This window comes from Aspergillus terreus, genomic scaffold (genome assembly GCF_000149615.1).
Source record: "Aspergillus terreus NIH2624 scaffold_9 genomic scaffold, whole genome shotgun sequence".
Classification (NCBI taxonomy): Eukaryota; Fungi; Ascomycota; class Eurotiomycetes; order Eurotiales; family Aspergillaceae; genus Aspergillus; species Aspergillus terreus.
The window spans coordinates 58,337-80,434 of NT_165932.1; the positions used below are offsets into that span (position 1 = coordinate 58,337).

At 51.9% G+C, this 22,098-nt stretch overlaps 9 protein-coding genes across 9 annotated transcripts; 4 read left to right on the forward strand and 5 right to left on the reverse strand.

The window, feature by feature from the left end:
* Positions 1–474: 474 nt before the first annotated feature.
* Positions 475–2,817, forward strand: ATEG_06260 (putative galactose oxidase; the record flags this gene model as incomplete). The annotated part of the gene is made up of 1 exon (XM_001215438.1): positions 475–2,817. One exon carries the CDS (start codon positions 475–477, stop codon positions 2,815–2,817), a length of 2,343 nt encoding a protein of 780 aa, XP_001215438.1.
* Positions 2,818–3,500: 683 nt separating this feature from the next.
* Positions 3,501–4,889, forward strand: ATEG_06261 (uncharacterized protein; the record flags this gene model as incomplete). Its single annotated transcript, XM_001215439.1, has 1 exon — positions 3,501–4,889. One exon carries the CDS (start codon positions 3,501–3,503, stop codon positions 4,887–4,889), a length of 1,389 nt encoding a protein of 462 aa, XP_001215439.1.
* A 996-nt stretch (positions 4,890–5,885) lies between these two features.
* ATEG_06262 (uncharacterized protein) lies at positions 5,886–9,119 on the reverse strand (the record flags this gene model as incomplete). Its single annotated transcript, XM_001215440.1, has 4 exons — positions 5,886–7,146; positions 7,222–8,227; positions 8,291–8,812; positions 9,041–9,119. 4 exons carry the CDS (start codon positions 9,117–9,119, stop codon positions 5,886–5,888), a joined length of 2,868 nt encoding a protein of 955 aa, XP_001215440.1.
* A 716-nt stretch (positions 9,120–9,835) lies between these two features.
* ATEG_06263 (uncharacterized protein) lies at positions 9,836–10,229 on the reverse strand (the record flags this gene model as incomplete). The annotated part of the gene is made up of 2 exons (XM_001215441.1): positions 9,836–9,986; positions 10,039–10,229. The coding sequence occupies 2 exons, from the start codon at positions 10,227–10,229 to the stop codon at positions 9,836–9,838; spliced, it is 342 nt and encodes a 113-aa protein (XP_001215441.1).
* A 2,594-nt stretch (positions 10,230–12,823) lies between these two features.
* ATEG_06264 (uncharacterized protein) lies at positions 12,824–14,086 on the reverse strand (the record flags this gene model as incomplete). Its single annotated transcript, XM_001215442.1, has 2 exons — positions 12,824–13,808; positions 13,869–14,086. The coding sequence occupies 2 exons, from the start codon at positions 14,084–14,086 to the stop codon at positions 12,824–12,826; spliced, it is 1,203 nt and encodes a 400-aa protein (XP_001215442.1).
* Positions 14,087–15,115: 1,029 nt separating this feature from the next.
* Positions 15,116–15,672, forward strand: ATEG_06265 (uncharacterized protein; the record flags this gene model as incomplete). The annotated part of the gene is made up of 2 exons (XM_001215443.1): positions 15,116–15,598; positions 15,634–15,672. 2 exons carry the CDS (start codon positions 15,116–15,118, stop codon positions 15,670–15,672), a joined length of 522 nt encoding a protein of 173 aa, XP_001215443.1.
* Positions 15,673–16,212: 540 nt separating this feature from the next.
* Positions 16,213–17,387, reverse strand: ATEG_06266 (uncharacterized protein; the record flags this gene model as incomplete). Its single annotated transcript, XM_001215444.1, has 5 exons — positions 16,213–16,334; positions 16,369–16,622; positions 16,825–16,991; positions 17,036–17,137; positions 17,199–17,387. 5 exons carry the CDS (start codon positions 17,385–17,387, stop codon positions 16,213–16,215), a joined length of 834 nt encoding a protein of 277 aa, XP_001215444.1.
* Positions 17,388–18,146: 759 nt separating this feature from the next.
* ATEG_06267 (uncharacterized protein) lies at positions 18,147–19,364 on the forward strand (the record flags this gene model as incomplete). Its single annotated transcript, XM_001215445.1, has 3 exons — positions 18,147–18,174; positions 18,242–18,246; positions 18,816–19,364. The coding sequence occupies 3 exons, from the start codon at positions 18,147–18,149 to the stop codon at positions 19,362–19,364; spliced, it is 582 nt and encodes a 193-aa protein (XP_001215445.1).
* Positions 19,365–19,894: 530 nt separating this feature from the next.
* ATEG_06268 (uncharacterized protein) lies at positions 19,895–21,741 on the reverse strand (the record flags this gene model as incomplete). Its single annotated transcript, XM_001215446.1, has 3 exons — positions 19,895–19,979; positions 20,184–20,293; positions 20,905–21,741. The coding sequence occupies 3 exons, from the start codon at positions 21,739–21,741 to the stop codon at positions 19,895–19,897; spliced, it is 1,032 nt and encodes a 343-aa protein (XP_001215446.1).
* Positions 21,742–22,098: the final 357 nt, after the last annotated feature.

The following is a 22,098-nucleotide window of genomic DNA, read 5'->3' on the forward strand; positions in this document are numbered from 1 at the left end:
CAGTTTCGCAGTCTCCATCCTCATGCATGCCAGTTCGCTTCGATGGATGATATCTCTGGAAACGTCAACGTCAAGGAACGCCCCTCCCGCGGCCGGGTCGGATCTCCCGCTGGAACCGCAGCTCGGCAGTGTGAACCATGATCGACAGGATGATACTAATCGCTTTGTTCTTGTTGATGCTAGGAGGCCCGGTGGGTCCTGCGTGGGGACGCTACGCAGATCGCAATCTTGGATGGCTACCGGAGGGCATCCCAAGCTCCCAAGAATGGGACTAATGGACCACTTCAGCTGAACTACCTACGTCACAATATCTGCTAACGAATTCCAAATCTTCTGCATCATGCCCTGGCCTGTGCGAACGTCCTGCGGGAGGTGCTGGGGGTGGCCAGGCTGAGACGCCCGCCTGGTATTTCTATGGCCCATCCGCGCTGTCTCCCTCCAGACAGCCATCTTTATTTCATAGTTCTGTTGAGAATGAAGCTCCATTGGGCCTCGTGCCTCCTCCTGGGGCTGACCGCCTGCTCTGTGGATGTCAAAGCGGAGTCTCATAAGTCTCACATCCCATTTTCCACGGATTCGAGTCACATCGAGCCCGAGACCAAAGGGCCTATCGACCCCGAGGCCTACCTCTGGCAGGCCCGGCCTCATGGCGGCAAGCTGCTCCCCCGCAACCAGTTCACGACGCTCTGCTCTACTATAGCCGCGGGCAGCAGGTGCGAGTATGCCAACGACGGTCTCGCAGAAACCCACTGGGTCAGCGAGTCCCACCCTGTTCATAAGCAGGACGACCTCACCCTGGACCTGCACACAGTGCGCAACGTGAACGGTATCTCCATCCGTCCTCTCATGGGCGAGAAGGACCGCGGCCAGATCGCCAAGCACGAGGTCTATGTCAGCGAGGATAAGTCCGCTTGGACGAAGGTTGCGTACGGCACCTGGGGTTGGAACAAGAGCCCCAAGCTGTCCGCATTCGAAGCTATCAAAGCCAGATATGTCAAGCTTGTGGCCTTAAGCGAGGCACCACCGCCCAAGAATACTAGCCACAAGTATTCCGATGCCGTCACCAAGATCGTCGACGTCAACGTCTACACCACCAACGCGGTACTCCCCCACGAGCCCTCCAAGGGCGTCTGGGGCCCGACCCTGGACCTGCCCATCACGCCCGCGGCGGGCGCCCATGGCTTTGGTAGTAACGGACACCACAATATAATTCTCTGGTCGGCCTGGACCGATGACCGCTTCTTTGCGTCGCCCGGGGGCAAGACCTTCACGGCCACATGGGACCCGTACCTGCGGGATATTGTGCAGACCAACGTCACCAACACCTACCACGACATGTTCTGCCCGGGTATCTCGATGGACATTGATGGCAACATCGTCGTGTCCGGCGGTGCCGACTCGCAGAAGACTAGCATCTACGACGGCTCGGACTGGATCCCCGGCGGCGACATGAACCTGCACCGCGGGTACCACGCGTCGACCACGCTGTCCGACGGCAAAATCTTCACTATCGGCGGCTCGTGGAGCGGCGGCTCCAACATGCCCAAGGACGGCGAGGTCTATGACCCGGCGACCAAGCGCTGGCGCATCCTGTCCAACATCAAGGCTGATGTCATTCACACGGGTGACGTCCCATTGCGCAACGACAACCACGCCTGGCTGTTTGGCTGGAAGAATGGCACCGTCTTCCATGCCGGCCCGAGCAAGATGATGTTCTGGTTCGACACTCACGGTGACGGCATCGCAAAGAGGGCCAGGCTCCGCCGCAACGACCAGGACTCGACCTCGGGGAATGCCGTCATGTTCGACGCCGTGCGCGGCAAGATCTTGACCTTTGGCGGCCAGGCTCTCTACGACGGCTCGTTTGGCCACCGCAATGCCCATCTCATTACCATCAAGGAGCCCTTCGGGAAGGTGCGAGTTGATGTGGCCGGCCTGAACGGCACCTCGGGCATCACAGGCGCCGGCGGCATGTACAACCAACGCGTTTACCACACGTCGGTCGTGCTCCCGGACGGCACGGTGTTCATTACCGGTGGTGAGATCTTCGGCGTGCCCTTCAACGAGGACGAGCGTGACGTCCAGTTGACGCCCGAGATCTATCACCCCGAGTGGGACATTTTCCTGCCCCTGAAGCAGAACAACATTATCCGTGTCTACCACAGTCTGTCCATCCTGTTACCAGACGCCACTGTGCTCAACGGTGGCAGCGGGCTCTGCGGCAACTGCACAGCCAACCATTACGATGCGCAGATCTTCACGCCACCGTACTTGCTCCGCGAGGATGGCACCCCGGCCGAGCGCCCAAGCACACCGGAGATTGTCGGCAACTTCCACGTGCAGGTCGGGGCCAAGCTGGCCTTCCACGCGGATGAAGATATCAGAAACGCCTCGTTGATCCGCCTGGGAACAGTCTCGCATACGGTCAACACCGACCAGCGCCGCATTCCGCTGTCATTCACCCGGTCAAATGAGCCCGAAAATGGCCGTGCTATCTTCCATGCAGACATCCCGGATGATGCCGGCATTGCGCTCCCTGGGTACTACATGCTCTTTGTCCTGAACGACAAAGGCGTTCCAAGTCACGCGGCCACCGTCAAGGTCGAGTTGCCCACGACCTCGCACACCTCGACGGAGGCAGAGCACCTCGTCACTGGGGAGGAGGAGGATGAGGATGTTGCGGATGTCGAAAAGCCGGAGGCCGACTGCGGCATGAATATGGACGGGGAGGAGGCCCAAGGCATGATGAATGCGCTGTTTGCGGCCACTCGCAAACTCTGGAGCTGGCCCAAGTCGGGGCTGGTGCATCAGGCTTAGATGAGCTTGAGTCGAGTTCCGTAAATATAGTTGAGGACTGCAAAATATTGTTCCTCTAGTTGATTGAATGCTATCTATTAGTGGCATTGAAAACTCTGATATGATTAGTTTGTCCCCTGGTTGTCAGTTCTCCATATGGACTTTGATAGGCATTCGAGTATGCCTTGCCGAGGTATAGCAGCGCCGACTCCCCCCCATAGTTAAGGGTACGCGGCGCTTTTTAATTGGTGAAACTGCTAGTTATTTCTAATTCTTTCTATTTCTATCTAGTTAAATTTGAAGAGATTCGGCCTATAAATTCGAGAGCTTTTATAAAGGCTGGTTTTCTAGGGTAGTTTTTGTTATGGTACGCCTAGGGAACCTGTTGCCTAAGGCGTTAATTTTGCATAGTCCTGAGGCAGACAAGCAGGGAGGCAGGTCGTCTTCTCGCCGATGTGCATAATCTTCTCCACTGCCGCGGGTGATAGGCAGGCAGATAGATTGGTAGGTCGGCACTAGATCTTTTAGCGGGTACTCTGAGTTTTTTCCTCAATCACTTATTTCTAGTTATACACTAGGCCCTCAGCGGTATATATTAAAGAAAGCTATTATTGTCACCGACCCTGGGTGAGTCCCGTGCTGGACCATTAACCCAAGAGGCCAACACCCGCACTTCACTTCATCCTTCCTACGCCCAAGCCATCATGTCCAAGCAAGGCTGGCAACAAGTACGCAGCTACCCTGACCATCTTGGTCACCCCGTGGTGCTTGAACAGTTCATCGAGCCTGACTTTACTCCGGATCCCAGCGACCTACTCCCTATCCAAGTCTACAGCCTAGTGTCCTTGGACGAAGACCACCAGCAGCTCCGGCAGTACCTAATGCACAGTTTCATGCATGAAGAATCCAAGCCTTTGTTTGAGATTTATTCGTACTGCCCATCCGATGCCTTCGCGTGTATCGAACATAATCGCCGCGAAATCGCCTACCGCAAGCAGCAATACCGCTCGGGCGTCCAGAATCTACCCCCATTGATCCCTCAATTCTTCCGCCCTAGCGACGACATACCTGCTGGCTTTTGTGTTCTGCTGCGATCGTACAGTTACCGACTGGGCTACGTTGAGGACTGGGATGAGCTTGCCGAGGCGGGTGAAGGCCCAGACCTCCTCTACTTCAACCGCTCGTTTCCCAGCACGTATAGCGTTGTCGACAATATGCAGCGCTTGTCTGATTTTGGCGATCCCTCGCCGTATATATTTGAGTTATCCATTGAGCGCGTCATATGCCAGATCGACATCGGCCAGATTATCATGAACGATGTCTTCCTCAACGCTCAGCGCCCTTGGTTGCAATATGCCATGGAGGTTGACGAAGGCGAGCCTCCTGACTTGAATCCGCCATCAGAAGAGCAGATCCATAATCAGCTAGGTCATGAAATTGCCGTTAGCGGGTTCTCTCTCGGTCGGGCATTCCAGATTTCTCGAGATGCGGACATCGTGACAGTCACCAATGCCCCAGAGGGAACCAGTGCCGATATTCAATACCTCGTCTATGCGCTGTTTCTCAGCCATATCCGCGACACAGCAGGGCCCTCCTTGTTAGAACGCACAGCATGGTTCTTTACAGCGGCCATTGTCTCCCATCTCCCTGTCAGCACAACCCTTACTCTCAAGTTCGCTATCCCGGGCTCTTTGTCCTCCATCCGCCAGACCCAAACCGAGATCCTATCCCACCAAACGGAGGGCAGAGCCCCAGGGGTTTCCTTCACCATCGGTGCTCTGCACATATTTTCTGCAGGCGACGGACAGCCTCCCCTCGCACACCGCGTCACCCCCCAACAACCCAAAGACACTCTGATAGCAGTACAAAGAACACTTTGCACACCTTTTCGTGTCTTTGCAGTTGTGCTTGATCGCGTAAGATTTATCTCTGAGGCCGGTGTTTACTTTTATATGGCGGACTGGGATTCGTCCGGGGATCTGGATCCTGACCTAGAGGTTTGTCCTGATGATGCCCAGGTTTGGCGAGGGGGTGCCATCGGTGAGATTGCGCGACGGTTAGGGATGGTTGTTCTTGATGGACTGTCTAGCTAATGGGATTCTATTTTCACATCTATAGCCTACGCAGACTGTAGCTTTTGCAACCTATACTGCATCGCTGCGGTACGGTGCAGTAGCCCGCTGCTGGTTGTGGCGCGGGTTGACATCCCTAGCTTCGCGTAGGATTTTCGGCTTTAGCTTTCCGGAATAGTTAGAACCCTAGCATAGTATTGAACAGATGTTGTGAGAAAGTGGCTATGCACCAGCAGCGGCCACCAACTCCCTAAACCGACTGCCATCGAGCCCTTTCAGGGCCGTCGGATTCCCAACCTCCACCACCTCTCCGCGATCCATCACCACCACCCGGTCAAAGTCCATAATCATCTCCAGCCGATGATTCACCGCAATGATCGTGTAGTGTCTGAGCTCCGCCCGAATGATCTCTTGCATAATCCTCTCAGTTTCCGGGCCCCCACTGGAGCTGACTTTGTCCAGGAGAAGGATCCCCCCTGATCTTGATTGTCAGACCCCTCGTAAGGTGGGCAGGACGTGGAACGCTGGCGGGTTATTGCACGGAGAACCGCCCGCCCCAGTGAGAAGAGCTGCCTCTGCCCGGCACTCAAGATCCCTGCCGTGACAGGCTCATGCAGCCTCTGTGCCTGTTCCTGGACAAAGTCCCACAAACGGACCGCTTGGAGGACCCACTGGCACTCCACTGGGGTCGCCGTGTTGGTCGGGTCGAGGTTCGCACAGAAGGATGAGCCGTCGGGCAAGAAGACGGGGTCCTGGGGGACAGCGATGAGACGTTGGCGGAGGGTCGCGCGGTGAATGCGGTGCAGCGGGATGTTGTCGATCAAGACTGGAGGGTCCTGGTCCTAATTGCGGTCGGTTGAAGGCAGCGGCTCGAGCAGTTTCAGCAGGAGAGCGAGGGGTGGATTTGCCGCTACCGGTGCGGCCGCATATGGCGATCTTTCCCCGGGGTGAATGCTTAGAGTGATGCTCTTGAGGGGTAGGGGCGTTCCTGAACCAGGAACTACGGTTTCATCATAATCAAACCATATCATCCCAGTTATCCCGCGCATTACCACCAACTTCCTCCCAGTACGCAGCCATATTATCCCACGTAATGAGTTCCACAACCCGCCGTCTATCCTCTAATTTCGAACCAGATTCCATCACGTCCTCAAACATACGCTGCATCTTACGCCTCGCAAAACAACACATCATCGCGACATCATCCACGCTCAGATCTCGCCCATCCTCACGCACTGCCCACACATTCCCAATGTCACTATTCCAATCCAGAGAAGCCCAGCCCCATGATTCTCTGGAAGGATCCGTCTCAACCATCATAAACGCAGCGTTTGGGTTACTATCCGCCGTCATGTTCTCCTTCCATCCGGCCGGATCACGAGTAAACTCGCCATCATAATCCTTCCAGAACCTTATCGGCATCCCTAGACAGACCGATATCGGCGAGATAGATCCCTTGCCAAGGGCTATCCTATTTGAGCGGGTGACATTGACCCCTACGAAGGCATCCGACCCATGGAGGTTCACCTCTCCGTAGCAGCAGATCTTTACCCCGCGCACAGTGGTGTTGGCATGGTGGTGCAGGTCTGGGACGCTTTCACGAATATGGGTGTTTCGGTAGCTGACGAGGTAATCCATCATGTGGCGTAAGTCGGCGAGAGTGATATCGACGTAATCTTCGTGATGGATTTCCCGGAGGGCGATCATCGACCCACGGTATTCATGTGCCGGGATGGAAGTGCAGGAGGCTCGTACGCAGGCAGATATGCTGCGGTTCGTAGGCGATCCGTCTATAAGATAGGCTTCACGGTGGAGAACGGATATGCAGTGGCCTTGCTTGTGTGGAGCCCAGGCTGCGAACCCCGAGCCTAGGTTACGGCTTCGAACAGGGTTGTGTTCGATACGCATGGTCCCTTTTCGCGGTGAGTCTGGGCCAAGGTATGGGTGGTGATCGACTTCTGTCCACGGCCTAAGGTCGTCGTCGTCGCATTGGCGTCGACAGGGGACCCAGATCAAGCGTGGCTGGTCTTCGTCGACTGGGAAGAAGATAGCCCGTTTGTGTTCGGGAGAGGGTCGAGAGGGTTCAGTAGAGAGTTGTCGGCACAGATGCTTATGGGAAGCGTAGTCACTGCGCTGACAGTCTCGGGAACAGTAGTATGTGCTTCGACAGCGTTTACACAGACGTCCTGGGATAGTATGGCACATGACGCAACAGTCTTCGGGCTCGAAATTGTCCACCGGGCGGGGTCTGGGTGTTGTCCTTGGGGCGATTCCTTCACTTTTCGCCATACCATAGGCAGTTAGCTAGTCAATCGTGCAGTATGGCCTAGAAGACACAAGAAGCCAGCCTCACCGAATCATCAACTCGTTCCGATGAGCGTCCTGTTTATACTTGAAGGACTGTAGATCCTTCTCTCTCTTTTGCAGTTCCTCTAGAGTCGAGCGCGAAAGGTCGGACAGTAGGCCAGATTGCACAGTATTCACAGCTTGGCCTTTCTGCCTAGGGCGCACTAAATCGTCAAGGAACCCCTTTATGCGGCCTATGAGACTGCTCTCTAAGCGCTGAACTGCGAGCTGGATCGTATCTGCCGTCGAATCCGGCACGCCCCAGGCACGATAACAAACACCGTGTCTCCCACGTGTGGAAACCTGGTTTGGCAGAGCGTCCAGAACGGTCTCACAGAGCAAGCAGGTTTTTTTACTGCACCCGAAGTAATCCAGGGTAGGTGGTGGTGCACGTCTCTCTTCATAGTGTAGCACTAGCTGCATCTCAGCATGCAGAGAATATGCTTCTGCACAGGCCTTTTCGAATTTCCCGTTAAAGTGGTCGAGCTTCTGGATCACGCACTTAGGCGGCGATCCCAGACCTAGTTGTTCCCACGCTGTGAATATTCCTATGACGTATTTGGGATCTAGGGTCGTCTTCGGTTGGGAAGCGATTCGCACGATCTTGCACTGTCGAAGGTGTGGTTCCCGCGTCGCTATTAATGCCAGTAATCGGCAGTCAGCTAGAGGTCTTGCGAGAAAGTTCAACTTGTTCCAGAGCTTTGCAGCGGTCTGCCCTCCGAAGATGTCTGATAATGTTTGTCGTAACTCTGGTGTGTTGACACATTCATAGGCCTGCTGGACCATGAGGACTCTATATTTGGTGACACTCTGATCGGGATGGGGTTGTAGTATAAGATCCCGAAACATCGTCCAAGTACTCGCAACTTCCCGCCCAGGGGAAGACTGGGGAAGAGGGTGATGCTCAAGAACCGTACGTAGATCTTTAATCCAATGATCGACCCGACGGCCCGCGAAGTTTATCGCCTTCCGCTCGAATCTTTCCGGTGAAGTCGCAGTCACTCCCGTGGTACCTAGCAGTCACATTCACTCTGTAAAATCTCAAACCACCATCAACACACCAGTCGCGTACATACCTTCATTGCAACCAGCCAGATACCGCTCCAACCTTGTACAGTAACGACCCTCACGAGAAAGGAATTCATCATTACTGGCAACATCCACCTCAACCCCATCCTCTCCTTCCCGTATCGCTGTTGCAGTAACCCCATCCCACCCCTTACACGGCGACAGCAGCTGCGCAATACAGTCGAGAAATTTCTCACGAATGGACGCCCGAGGACTGGATAGAATCACTGTTCTTTCTGTCTCATAGTCGGTCTCATTGTCACTTGACTCATCTGTATCTCCGTCGTCGCATCCTGCGTTGTTTTTGGTGTCCTGGGGCTGCTTATTATGGCTTTGGGTCTTGGTGAGATAGAATAGGATGTGGGCCGCCCACATAATGCGTGCGATGCGTTCATCGTGAGAATGACTTGCTATTTTGAGGGAGGCGGACATCTCGTGAAGTAGAAGGTGGGTGTCGATGTGGAGAGCAGCGCTGATAATTCGAAATGACACCGAATCGTCCACATCGAAGTTGGGCACGAAAGGATCCCCTGCCATTAGCCACGTCCAAACGCCACTATGAATTACTGGGAGACATTGATTAGTAACCATCCCTAATGTTGACTGGTAGCTGGGTTCCTCTGTGGTTTGGATCATCTCTCTCATATTGGCTAAATCTAGGTAATGCACTAGCCCGCCACTGCTACGAGGTATATTTAGTTCCTGCTCTTGGATCAGAGATAGCCGACTTTTACTTCTCTCCGAATAATGCCTCTCACCAGCGAGGGTGAACACTGGACCACCACTAATACCGCCGTATTCGGACTTACGTATATTAGGCCCGCTTTCCTCGAGCATTGCGACATGGCTTTGTTGTTCTCCAGCTATATATCACGAGAACGTGAGATATGCCTCCAATTCTGCCACAGTTGACGTCCGAAGGTGGGTGACCGCGGTTGTATTTAATGGGTAAAGGTACGACAGGAAGCTTCATATCGGCGAGCTCGTCCATGGCCAGGCTCTCGTGAAGGGTTATTATTGCTCAAGTCGGTATTGGGTTGCGCAAAGAGTTGACGATCTCGAATTTACCAGCGGCTGGAACAAAGGAGTGAGGGGTAATTATCCGCTGGGAAGGTCACGTTCCCTGGTCTCGCCTGGCTCCGCGTCTTTCTTGAAATTTTGCAGATCTCACGCTGATATGGAAACATCGGGATGCACGATACGAGTACGGCGCCAATGTATGACCGAATGTGCCAATATTGTAGAGCCCGAGACTGCCGTATAGTGCACACTAGTATCTCAGGTAGGAAAGCAAGCAAACCTCAGTCGCCCTCCTATTCTACAAGTCTTACCATTGCACCTTCTTCACACCAACCTGTCATCCCGCTCTTTAAGCCTCACTAAATGTAAGACGTCCACCATAACGACATGTCTAACATAGTTGAATCACATAGCTCTTTTCTTGTTTATTACTCCCTAAGTAAACCACGTCTCGTGCTAACAACGCAGTTCATTTCAGTTTATAGCATCCAGCTATACGGCCAAGGACCCCTCTTCATATTTTCGCACTTCCATCAAGTCGTCCTATCGCTGACCTGGATTTCCACCGTCGGCTCAATTTTTAGGTGCAGGGAGTCTTGAATGTCCATAGCCTGCTCAAAAATATGTGCTATATCGAGAAGCTTCTGGTCTTCCCACCTCCTTGCCACCATCACAATGCTAAATCTGGTTGTCATCAGTCGTGTGGACTCTTTCCATATCACGCTTTGAGACTTACGGAACTCCAGGGGCTTTCTGAACGAGACCGCTAGCGGGTCTCTTTTGCACTGGGGTGTCTGGTGGAAATGTGCCGATGGGAATTGAGACCGTAGGATAGCCGCCGACCATACCCGGGTGCCATCCTGAGGCAGAACACAGGAAGATATCCGATTGGTATCGGTCAAGGAGCTCCTTTGTCTGAGCGCCCATGGCTAATCTGCGTGCTAAAGATATAGCATACTCCTGTGAGTCCGCACTGTAGCTTTGTCCCGTCTTTTCTGCCGCCAGCCAATCTTCCACGCCATAGTGTCTTCACCGTGTTCTTCAGGGTCCGTCATTGTGTAATTTATGAGATCGGAGAGGTTTTGCATGTTGTTGGAGATTAAATCGAGCGAACCTAGAAATTTGGCGATATCTAGTTCGCACAAGACACATTAGCTCAGGCTAGGCTATATCGATATGAGACACTTACTTTCCCTTAGCTGCACTCGAAAAGCAATGTTCCCGCACCCCTCTGTTCGTCAGTTTCCCATTCAAGAAACTTGGCATCTTCGACTATGGTAGCACCAAGGCCACGCATCACCTCAATTGCTTGTTGTGTGGCATTCCGTCTTACTTTATCCGCCTCCAAAAGGACTTCGGGAACCTGGTCCCAGTCAGTATTGCCCTTTTGTAGCCTTTTAGTGGCCTATACCGCAATTCGAACTCCTTCCAAATCGCGAAGCCCCATGGTAGAGCTAAAATCCGTTCCCTCCTTCGGACGATCTGCGTTCTTACCATCAAGAGGATCAACAAGGGTGAAACGATCGTTGGGATCCACTCCTAAGTAATATCAGCTGAGTTGGTAAACACGGTACAAGTATTCGGGAACAAACCAGCAATAGCAGTTAGGGCAATTGCGCAATCCTCGACCGTTCGACCATGGACACCGACCGAATCCTGATATTCGCTGATCGTATAACTCCCATGTCGCGAAGTGAGCCCTGACGTAGGTTTAAAGCCTATAACGGCTGACTTTTGGGCGGGATTTGTGATACTTCCCTCGGTCTATTCGGGCCTGGTAATCAGCACCGGGCCTGGATCACCAAGCAGGTGATAGAACTCACCTCCGTACCGAGCCCAAATGCGCAGAGACCAAGCCTTACAGAGACAGCGCTGCCAGAGGAAGAACCAGAAGGGTCTTGGTAATCGGCGTAAGCTGCTATGCATTGACCGTTGGATGAAGACCATCCATTCGGCGCAGTCTGCGCACTCCGACCATTTGACCACTGTGTCAATGCACTCTTTCCGAGGAGAATTGCTCCCTGTTCTCGGAGTTTCCTTATGACGGTCGCTTCGAATTTCGGCTTCGCTCCCTGTAACGCCTTGCACCCCGCTGCGTTTTTTTATATATATGTATTAGCATTTATCCAAAATCCCCTGGTCCAAATACTTTAATCTCTTTCCATACCGGTTGTTTGCAGGCGATCAGTTGTCAAGAACACATCCTTGGAGAGAAATGGAATGCCATGTAATATCCCTCTGGCCTGGCCAACGCGTCGCTCTTCATCCCGTTCACGGGCGATCTCAATGGCATCGGGATTGATTTCGCTGACTGCTCTGACGACCCCGTTGACCTCTTGTATACGGCAACATACGCCTGCACGCAACATTTCTCAGCTCAATTGTACCGGATAGTCGAAATTGACTTACTTCCACAAGAGGGACACTCGTGAACTCGCCACGTTGCAGTCCATCAGCTAACTCTTTAATCGACATGTTGATGAGCCTCATGTTCTTCGTTTGCACTTGTGGTACACCCGCTCTCAAGAGATTGCTGCGAGTGAGGAGTTGCTGCACAGCTAAGAGCCAGAGAGCGCCGTAAAAACCCGCGAGTATAAAGATAGAAGTTGTAGAATATTTTCTGTGAACTTCGCGTGGAAACGGCGACTATCCGATCAAGACTAAAGTGATGGAGACTTGAGGGCGGTTGGTGGGGGAATGAACGTCGGTGACTCGATGCCAATGTGCACGGGCTGCCTAGGATTACCCCTTAGCCGTCTATACTATTGGGCTGCACACTGCGTCCGAACAGCCCAACTCAACGGCCTCGTCCCCATAATGCTTGTAGCATATGGCGTGTCGTGTTCCAGGATACAAATGCCCGCATAACTTTACACAGCAGAATCTGATCCAATTTTACTTTTTCGTGAAATTAGGTCACCTGCACCAATTTGCAGCTGCTCAGTCGAGCATGATAAAACTGCCGGGTCTATTTAATATTTTGCTATTATCTAGTCCAAAGTAGTACTGCGGTCCATTGATAATTGGGGGCATCATAGCAAACTCATAGTGAAATTCCAGAAAGTGGGATAACAACACCAGGCCCAGGGTATAAAAGCATCTTGTGGCCATCTTCAAATCTCGTCTTCCAGGGATATATAAGTATTAACCGGTTAAGCTCTATGAATGATATGCAAAAACAAGGGATCTTAGCACCACCAAGTATGCGGGTGTTCATGATCCCAGACTTTTACGTCCTATTAACAACAACTGCTTGGAATCAGGAAGTCGTTATGTAACATTCTAACGATCTCTCCTCGACCTATACATAGACGGCCCGTAGAAACCCAGGACCAGCATTGACTCATGATTTCCGCCGTAGTCATTAAGAGCAGAGGCGCTCACATGCGCCTTATCCACAATATCCAGCTGGTGACAGTCTGTGCTTCCCCTGACTCCGTTGTTCGCGTTCCGAGTCCGCTTGCTCCGTCTTGAGCTCCTAGACACGTGGATTACAACGCAGTTATAGTCGAGAGATCCACCTAAAACTCCAGCAGAACTTGGGCCTCAGATGCTTCCAAAAAAAGGCGCCCACTATCAACAAAACCGCCGACAGAGCGCAGGAGAATATCTGGCGGAGTGCCTAGTAGTCCTGGTTGCCTTAATGATGGCCTCAGACTAATCTTGGCCCCGGGTTGCTGGAAAATGAAACAGTGACGCAAATCGGGAGGTGTTGAATCCGGAAGAGAGGATGATTTCAGCACTGCTTCTGCCATCTGAATGAGATGGCGGTCCTTTGTTTCGACAAGTGGGTAGCTCAGAATCCGCTGGCTCAGAAGAGTGTTCCCGTCGGACTGTAGCGCGACAGCGGCTTTCGTAAAAGGCTGAATGCCAGTCGCGTAATCTTTGCATGGGCTGAGAATCACATCTGTGCCTAACCTGAGTATATTGACGCGACTGCTATCAGACCCAGAAAAGGTGAACGAAAACGTCTGAATAATGATAAAGTCCCTCACTGCCTTGGCATGGTCTTCCCAGGGCTGTACAGCATCACCTAGCCGGACGCGTGCTGGCACTGATTTGATTGAAAACTGGTTAAAAGCCCGATGGACCAGTATGTTTCGATCAGAGAAATGGGTTGGCCCGCCATCAAACTGGAAGAGGAGTTGGCCGTTTTCACCGTTCAGAATCGAAATCGTCCCCGTTCCAACCCACCTCTCATTATCACTTAGCATCACAAGCTCATGCTGTTCACTTATACGTAAGAGTTTTCTGCAGTACCTATTATGGGCCCAGTTCCTCGGCCCAACGGCGGATGATTCGTAAATAACAGTAGGTTTGCTGGCTCGGAAGTCGATCCCAACAAGATCAAAAGTCTCACGGTTTGAGCCGCGTCTCGCGCAATGCAGTACTCTCCTCCCTATTAGGATCGGAGTGAGCTCGCCCGGAACACCATATCTCGGGTTGCTGTGCCTATGATCTTGCCGCCAAACAGTTTTGGCATCAGTGGGCGAATAGACAGCACTTCTGATCAACATCGAGAGTATTAGCTGGTCCGTGTTGTACTAGACAAATTTCCCCACATACCTAGCACGATCCTTCCCTTTCTCCTTGAGGCGCAGTAGTAGGATCCCCTCCTGGTTCATCTCAAGCAGCATCAGGTCGACAGGGACCCTCCAGATCTTCTTTAACGGAACTGTTTTGGTATCCACAACTGCGCCTCCGGGGGTAGCAAGTTTATGCCAGCATAGGGTGGGTTCTTCATGTTTTGTCAGACCAGCTACAAAATTCCCCACCATTGTCATGTTGTAGGGACTGTGGAAGTTGAATTCTTGTATTGACAATGGTTTCCCTGACTGAATGCAATGTTCTTGACGGACTATGAGTGAGGAGAGGCGAAAAAGAAATTAGTACGCGTTGACTTTAAGATGGTATGGACGCATCAGAGGACGCATCGGAATGTATGTGTAATAGACCAAACAAATACCCACCTTGGACTTTGAACGCCTCCCAGATTGCGCTGGTAGGCACTTGCGAGATGTCCCGTAATATATGCGGAAAATGGACCCGGAATCCAAATGCTGCTACCCACCAGTGTATGATCTCTCTCCAGCCTTTGCACACGCACTCACACCATGTAAGATCTCGAGGCGAGAGATAATGTAAGATGAGATTCACGACATCTCTATTCATACGCGCCAGAGGATCCAGACTGGGACTGTTTGGGGTGCGAGTACTGGAACAGCTATCATCGACAGCCATTCGCTTTGACCGGCCGATTCTCCCAACCTGTCCTGCTTCAGCTCTGGACTTCCTTTTCTGAGGCATGGTAGTGTATCTCAATTTCAAAAGAGTACAATATGCAATCGAGTGCCTTTTGTAGCCCTTTTCGATCCCACGGCTGTAAGGTGTCGTCGTTGGCTTCTTCTCAGTGACTCCCCTCAAAGTAAAAGCCCCTGAATGACCGACCTGGTTACTTTAAGGACATGCAGACCTTTGTTCCGTTCTTGGCACTCGTGTTCGGTTCTTGGCATCTCTTGCATGATGTTTATGCATAATAAGGTTTTGCTCCGTCTTTTCCACTGGTCATGTCTCTCGTCTTGTCAAGCATTCCGTGTTTCACTTGGATTAGTCTAAGAATGCCTCGTTTCTCCATCAATAATATATTCTGCCTTATACTAGCTCTCCTCTCCGTTTAGCCGGTTTTGCTAGGGCGTCGCGGATATACACCGTGGATAAAGTGGATTTTAACCATTTTGAGGGGTATAAGAGGGACACACGGAGCGCAACCCCAGTATGTCACAAATTCATCCACCGTCGGGCCAAAATCCACAATGCTGGCATCGTTCGTGGCCGTGGCGCTGAGCACTGCGTTAGCTGTGCAAGGCCAGAGCTTCTCAAACCCCATAATCTATGAGGATTTCCCCGACAACGACATTTTCCGGGGTCCAGATGGATCTTACTACTTCTCGGCATCGAGTTTTCACTACTCGCCGGGGGCGCCCATCTTGCAATCATGGGATCTTGTCAATTGGGAATTGATCGGACACTCAGTTCCCACCCTTGATTTTGGCTCCAATTACGATAGCCAGTCTGCATATAATCTGGGGACATGGGCGTCGACACTCCGATACCGTGAAAGCAATGATCAGTGGTACTGGATTGGGTGTGCCAACTTCTGGACCACCTATGTCTATACCTCTCCATCCGCCACGGGGCCATGGAAACAGTCATCCAGTTTCCAACCCTGCTTTTATGATTGCGGCTTGTTGATCGACGACGACGATACGATGTATGTGGCGTATGGAAGCAACAATGTTAGCGTGGCCCAGCTCTCTGCCGACGGTCTTAGCGTGGTGCGGACTCAGCAGGTATTTTCGTTTCCGTCTGAATGCCACAGCATTGAGGGCAACCGCATGTATAAGATCAATGGGTCCTATTATATTCTGGACGATTGTCCAAGCGACGGAATCACCGAAGTGTGGAAAGCCGCCAGCCCATTTGGTCCATATACTAGAAGGATCCTCAACAGCGGGGTTGCGTCGCCAGTGCCTGGCACCGGCACGCCTGTTCAAGGGAGTCTGGTCGAAACAGAAGCGGGAGATTGGTACTTCATGTCGTTTGCATGGAACTATCCCCTTGGCCGTGTTCCGGTCCTCGCTCCCATTACCTGGGACGAAGACATGTTTCCGATCCTAACGACTGTCAACGGCACATGGGGAGAATCGTACCCTTACCCTTTGCCGGAGCATCCAACACCCGCTTGGACTGGGGTGGATAAATTCGCCGGGGAGACGCTTGGCCCTGCCTGGCAATGGAACCACAACCCGGACACGACCAAATTCACCGTCAACAATCCCGGATTGACTCTGCACACCGCAACAGTGACAGATGATCTTTATGCAGCGAGAAACACGCTTACGCACCGTCTTCATGGTGCAAATCCGTATGGAATAGTGGAAATCGACTTCAGCAAAATGGCGGATGGAGACCATGCCGGTCTAGCGGCTCTCAAGGACGCGAGTGCTTGGATCGGAATAGTCCGTAATGGGACTGAGTATCGTGTGGTTGTCACCCACGGACTTACTATGGGAACCTACGGAGGAACGACAAGCACAGGCACGACTGTAGCAACGGTTCCGATTACCCAGACAAAGGTGTGGTTGAAGGTGAGTCTGGGTGCCGCCGCTGTGGGGTCTCACGAGGCGCACTTCTCCTACAGCTTGGATGGAAGCTCGTTTACCGAGCTGGGAGGCGCCTATACCCTTACCACCGACTATCTTTTCTTTATGGGATACCGCTATGGAATCTTCAACTACGCGACCCGGGCCCTGGGTGGTTCTGTTGAGGTGCTTAGTTTTGCAAGTGAGTCTAGCTAGGGGCCATTCGGAAGCTTCAGTCGGGATATGCAACTACCATTACGTTCTGTTATTCTCATCTATAAGACTAAATACTATGATGTCATATTGATATGAGAGCAAATTAAGACTGATAGCCGTGACATTACATCATTGTACGGTGTACATGAAATGGTTATACACACAAGGACGCCGTCAAGGTGACCGGCTGGGGACAGCCGTAGACCTTCTTCTGGGACGGGGTACTGTAGCAGCTGGCATCGTTGGCCGCGCAGTCGAATTCCTCGCAGCCTTCTCCGGGGCTCAGGGTGTTGTGGTTTGCCGCAAAGGGGTTACCCCATTCAGTGCTAAACTCATCTTGAACGCCGTTAATGGAAGAATTTCTAGAGAACAGACTGACATGATATACTCACAGTACGCATAGTCCGGGTTGGAAGAGAATGAATAGCCAAAGAATAGAGGCGTAGTCAGCGTTTTGGTCTTGGCGATCTTGATGGTCTGTCCATTTGGTTTTGTCAGTCTCTCTTGTTACCCCGGCCGGACAATGGGAGAAACATACCGATCCAGAGGTTCTGAACTTCTCGGAAAAGGTTCCCCCCGAGGGAACGGTGGTGAGAGGGCCGGGGGTGCTGCCATCGTAGGGGAACGACTGCACGTACACAGTGGTGCTACAGTCGTTATTGACGATGGCGTTCTGGGCAGAGGCCAGGCCGAGGACGGCGCTGAATGCGATCAGAGAGGCCTTCATGGTTAATATCTGTCTAGAGCTTCGCAAGGAACAATTAAAGTACCTGTTTCACCCCCGATGAGAGGAGGGGATGACCGGGCTTCATATATGTCTCCTTCTCAGACACCGCAGTACCCATGACTTACCGTCGAAAGACATCCAAAAGAAACATCCAAGACATTGCAGCGTCCTGGCCCATTCAACGCCCTGGATGGTCAGGCCACCGCTCAGGTATCCGTTTCCCCGCCAATCAACACGGGTGGCAGGTGAGACATGCGCATCATAGCCTCTGCATGTACTCCGCATCAAAGGCATTGCACAGGATACCGTTGCATTCAGGCCGCCTGTTTCTCAACATTGGATGGGCTTCCTGTCGATGGTGATCCACGTCAAGTAAGGATGATCTCAGCGGTGTGGAGAGTCTCCCGAATCAAGGAATCTGTCAGTCTAGAATCTCGGATCTGACGGGTATCTCCACTCGTGGCGGGGGCCAAGGGATTACTGAAGTCATCCGTCCGTTCCCCGCGCGAATACGATATTGTCGCCGTCAGACCCGCGGTTCCACGGGTATGCCACAAGGGATGCTTGTACTACAGTGTATAGAGTGCGGGAAGCTTTTTTGGGGATCAGGCATAACAATTAGGCCCCTGATCCATACGAAGGAGACCATACCAGTCATGTGGTCAACCTGCGTAGTTTGGTTTGTATAGTCCCTGGTGAGACAAGCTCGTATTAGAGAACAGGCCACCAGTGTCTGCAGGGGTGAAGGTGGATTTAACGATGGGGTCACTGCAGATACTCACTACCCGTAAGGCCGAATTTCTATCCGAGTTGAAGTCAATGAGTCGTGATATATATATATATATATCTAATAGTAAGTGTTTGAGAGAAACATATAAGCTTCCAAGAGCAGGAATGTGTTGACCCAGCGATCCAAAACCTTGCACCTCTAGACTGGCGATCTAAGAGGAATATATATTGTTGACCTCGCAATACAAACTGGGGGGTTTCTCATAAGTTGAGAATATGACTAATTCCTCTATATTTCGATGCTCTCCGACTTCACAAATCTACTTTTCCCCTACTGCTTGGCTACAGATGATACAATACATGCCAGTCCTTGTAGATCAAGCATAACCATAGAATTACCTAGGTAGTCGAGTTATACCACCTGTGTATAGCCGACTAGATAAGATTGCGGGAGAGTCCGATGGGACGGCCATGTCCGACCGATAAGTCATCCCCCCTCTCCAGATCGGTGATTTTAAAGATTGTGTTTGCCCACCGAATGATTCTTCCATGATCTATACTACTTCCAATAATAATCTAAGCCACCAGCCACCATGACAGACGCATTGACACTGCATCCGCCCACTCGGCTTCTGGACGCCCTGTGCCGCTGCATCGAGGAGGATATCCACCCACTCTCCGCAGTCGCGGTGGCCGCAGGTTCCAAGCTCTTTGGGAGCCGCCATTCTGCGCAAATCGGACCTGAGTGTGGTCTACGCCGACACCAACCAGGAACGCGGATCACCCCTATGGCATGGCGAGACCTGGACGCTGAAACAATTCTTTGAGATTCCTGCCGACCAACGGCCCCCCGTCCAGGACTGCCTCTTCTTGACCACCCATGAGCCGTGTTCCTTGTGCCTGTCGGCAATTCTCTGGAGCGGATTCGACAACTTCATCTATATGTATACGTATGAGGAAACCCACCATATCTTCGAGTGCCATGGGGATCTGGATATCTTCAACGACGTGTTTAACGTCCGCGAAGGGGAAGAGGCGCGACAGGCTAGCGTGGACGGCACGCAGGGCCAGGTGCGGCCGCAATATAAGTTGCGCAGCAAGCGACTGGTGGCGTTGAGCTTCGCTGAGCTTGTGGCAGCGATTGGCGATAAGTCGGAGCAGGAGCAGTACGTGGCCAAGGTCGAGGGGGTCAAACGGAGCTATGGACGATTGTCGGAGGCATATCGGCGGAATCTGGGGGTGGCTTAGAAGAGCGACAAAGCCTAACCAGAGATTGATTGACCGGATAAAGCCTCGATAAGCACCCTGCAATCAAGAGACACGTTTAAAGATCATTCAATTGTTTTGTTGCGGGGTGGCGGCAACTGCTTGCCGTAACCCTCGAGCAAACTTTTTAAAAAGATATAGACAGCAAACATTGAATCACCCCGTTCTCTTTTCCGCTCTGGGCCGTTGATGGTCACGCGAACACATTTGCGCACAACACCAGGGATCTCAAGTCACTCTTGCCTGCGGCGTACTAGGTACTGTACCGTGACCAGTGAATCTGTGGCCCCAGCAGGTCGAATCGCGGCCTACCTCGCTACGGGGCTTGACCTACAAACGCTAACCAACCTGGCCAATATAACTTTGATTATACAGGGTCCAGCGGATGAGTGATTATCGTCTAGATCTGAGAAATTCATAATGCTTCCCAGTAAGTAGGATTATGGGTAGCTCTATGCATTATTCCCTCCGCACAAAGAAAGTTTCGATAGTTATAATTAATGTCACGGCCCCTAACGGTACCCATACCTTTCACAGATGACAGCATTGTTTGGTATTTTCGGGTCGTAGGCTACCTGTCCTGCTCGGATAGCCAAACTAATTTTGTCATATAGGTATATCGCGCTGCATATGAGTGCGTATGCTATGAAGAAACACCCATACAAACAGCGTATCCTACCCATAAACCCTCACAATCTGATCCAATAGCCGGGTTCCACTTGTACAGCTCTGCGAACGTAATGCTATACAGGCTCTCGAGGTTCGTACACGAGTCACTGGCCAGAACAGTATAGCACTTACCGCAATTGGACGCGATGCCCGTCTGTGTCGGGATAGCACTTGTCATGGTGGTCGCGCACGCTGGGCCCTTGACGCAGTATGCTTCCTGAAGCCAGAGGTTTGTGCATGCACTGCCGACTGTTCACATCAGACAATGTCTTTTTCTCGTTTCGTCTGTCATAAAAATAGGGAGGGGGTTTCAGGGGGCATCCGGGAGAAAGTGGACGTACTGCTCGGATTCTATCAATAGAGCTCCACAAGGGTTATTCCGAACTTGGCCGTGATAGTCGGACAATCATCCCAGACAGCGATGCAGAATACCTGGCAGCCTGGCAGGGTGTCGCTGGGAGTTGGAGCTGCCGAGGTGCTCGGGCTAGTAGTCGTTGCAGTGTCAATCCCGACCTATCTGTTACGTTGGGAGTTAGTAGCTAGTCAAGCAAGTAGTAAAGTAAGCAGGTAAGCAGGTAGATAGGTAGTCAAGTAGTATGCGTATAGAGCTACCCGGATACATCTTGGCCCCCTATTGCATTACTCCTCATTGGCCCTCAACGCAAGCCGTTAAGCGTAGGAATACAACTTGTCGAATAATAATATCAGAAGACAGCTCCAAATAGAACAAGCATCAGATCAGTAGTTAAAACCCGAAGAAACCGATCTCAGGAGGACGTCTATATTCCCGCGACCAGTCAAAGCTATTGCCCATATGGGCGGAGCCTACGAGCTGAGCCTGGCCATAGCCTACCTTCATCCAGCCTACATCCTCCAGCGTGCACCCATGAAGTGGCTCAAAATCATCATCCTCTATCGGTTCGTCGAATTCCTCCCCACCCTGCAGCTCGGCCACTTGCCTGCCATTAACCAGAATCACAAACCCAGTGTGACTATATCCGTCCAATTCCTCACGTGGAATGTCCAGAACGGACCGCAAGGCCTCCTCATCCACCATGATACAGAGTCCGTACCGTGCCGTCGGCGACCACCGGGCCCGAGTAAACGGAACCCCTTGCTCAGCTTCACACGCCGTAGATGCCCACTCATTGAAATGATCCCGAACACTATACGGTGTTACCCCATCAAACTGCGTCTTGTTGTCCATCACAGTCGGCACGAATGAATCAAGCATGTCTAGGCCGTCGAGAGGTTCGAGTCTGCTCCGAACCTGATAAAGAACACGAGACATAAATTCCTCCCAGTCTGGATCACTCTTGTAGGTGCATCGATAGGTGACGAGGCCCCAGGTCCGGAACCCGCTATCGAGCATGTTCTGTTCGATTACATCGGCTTCATTGTAATTGAAGGGCATCCAGGGGGTACGCTTAGAATCTTGGTGACCCCTGGCATATGATGATGATGATGATGATGATGATGATAACGATAGCCATCTAGCAGGATATTGAAGTATTTTGTTCTTCACGTTGAGTTGTGACGTAATGTTGTGTGGTGATGGGAGGTGCATATTGCGGATGAGCCGTTGAGAGAAGAATAGGAGGGGTTTTATTGGGGTCCGGTTGGTGGTATGTTGTAATTGATATGTTTGCCGTTTGAGGCAATTCCTGGCACCCGGAGCGAATAGAGGCATGTTCATGCTCTTGAATTATAAGTTTTCTTCCAGCTTAGCTGGGATGAGTAGAGAGACTGTTATAGGAAACACAGGAGGTCGGAAGTTAATCAAAGTATGATAGGCCGTAGGGAGGAGTTCTGGAGGCTACGCTGGCCTGCGTAAATTGCATTCCTTACGTCCAATAGAAAAATTGACTAAGCGGACCCACCCTTTTTCTTATTTGTTTATATATACAGTGTACATACAAGAATGTCTAGCTAACGGATATATACAGACTGGTTAATTGGCCCTGCCCCCTGGCTAAATGACCGTGGGAGTCGGCCGCTTCTGCTGCCATATGAGGTATCATGTCTCTGTCTATTCTCCGGAGAGAAT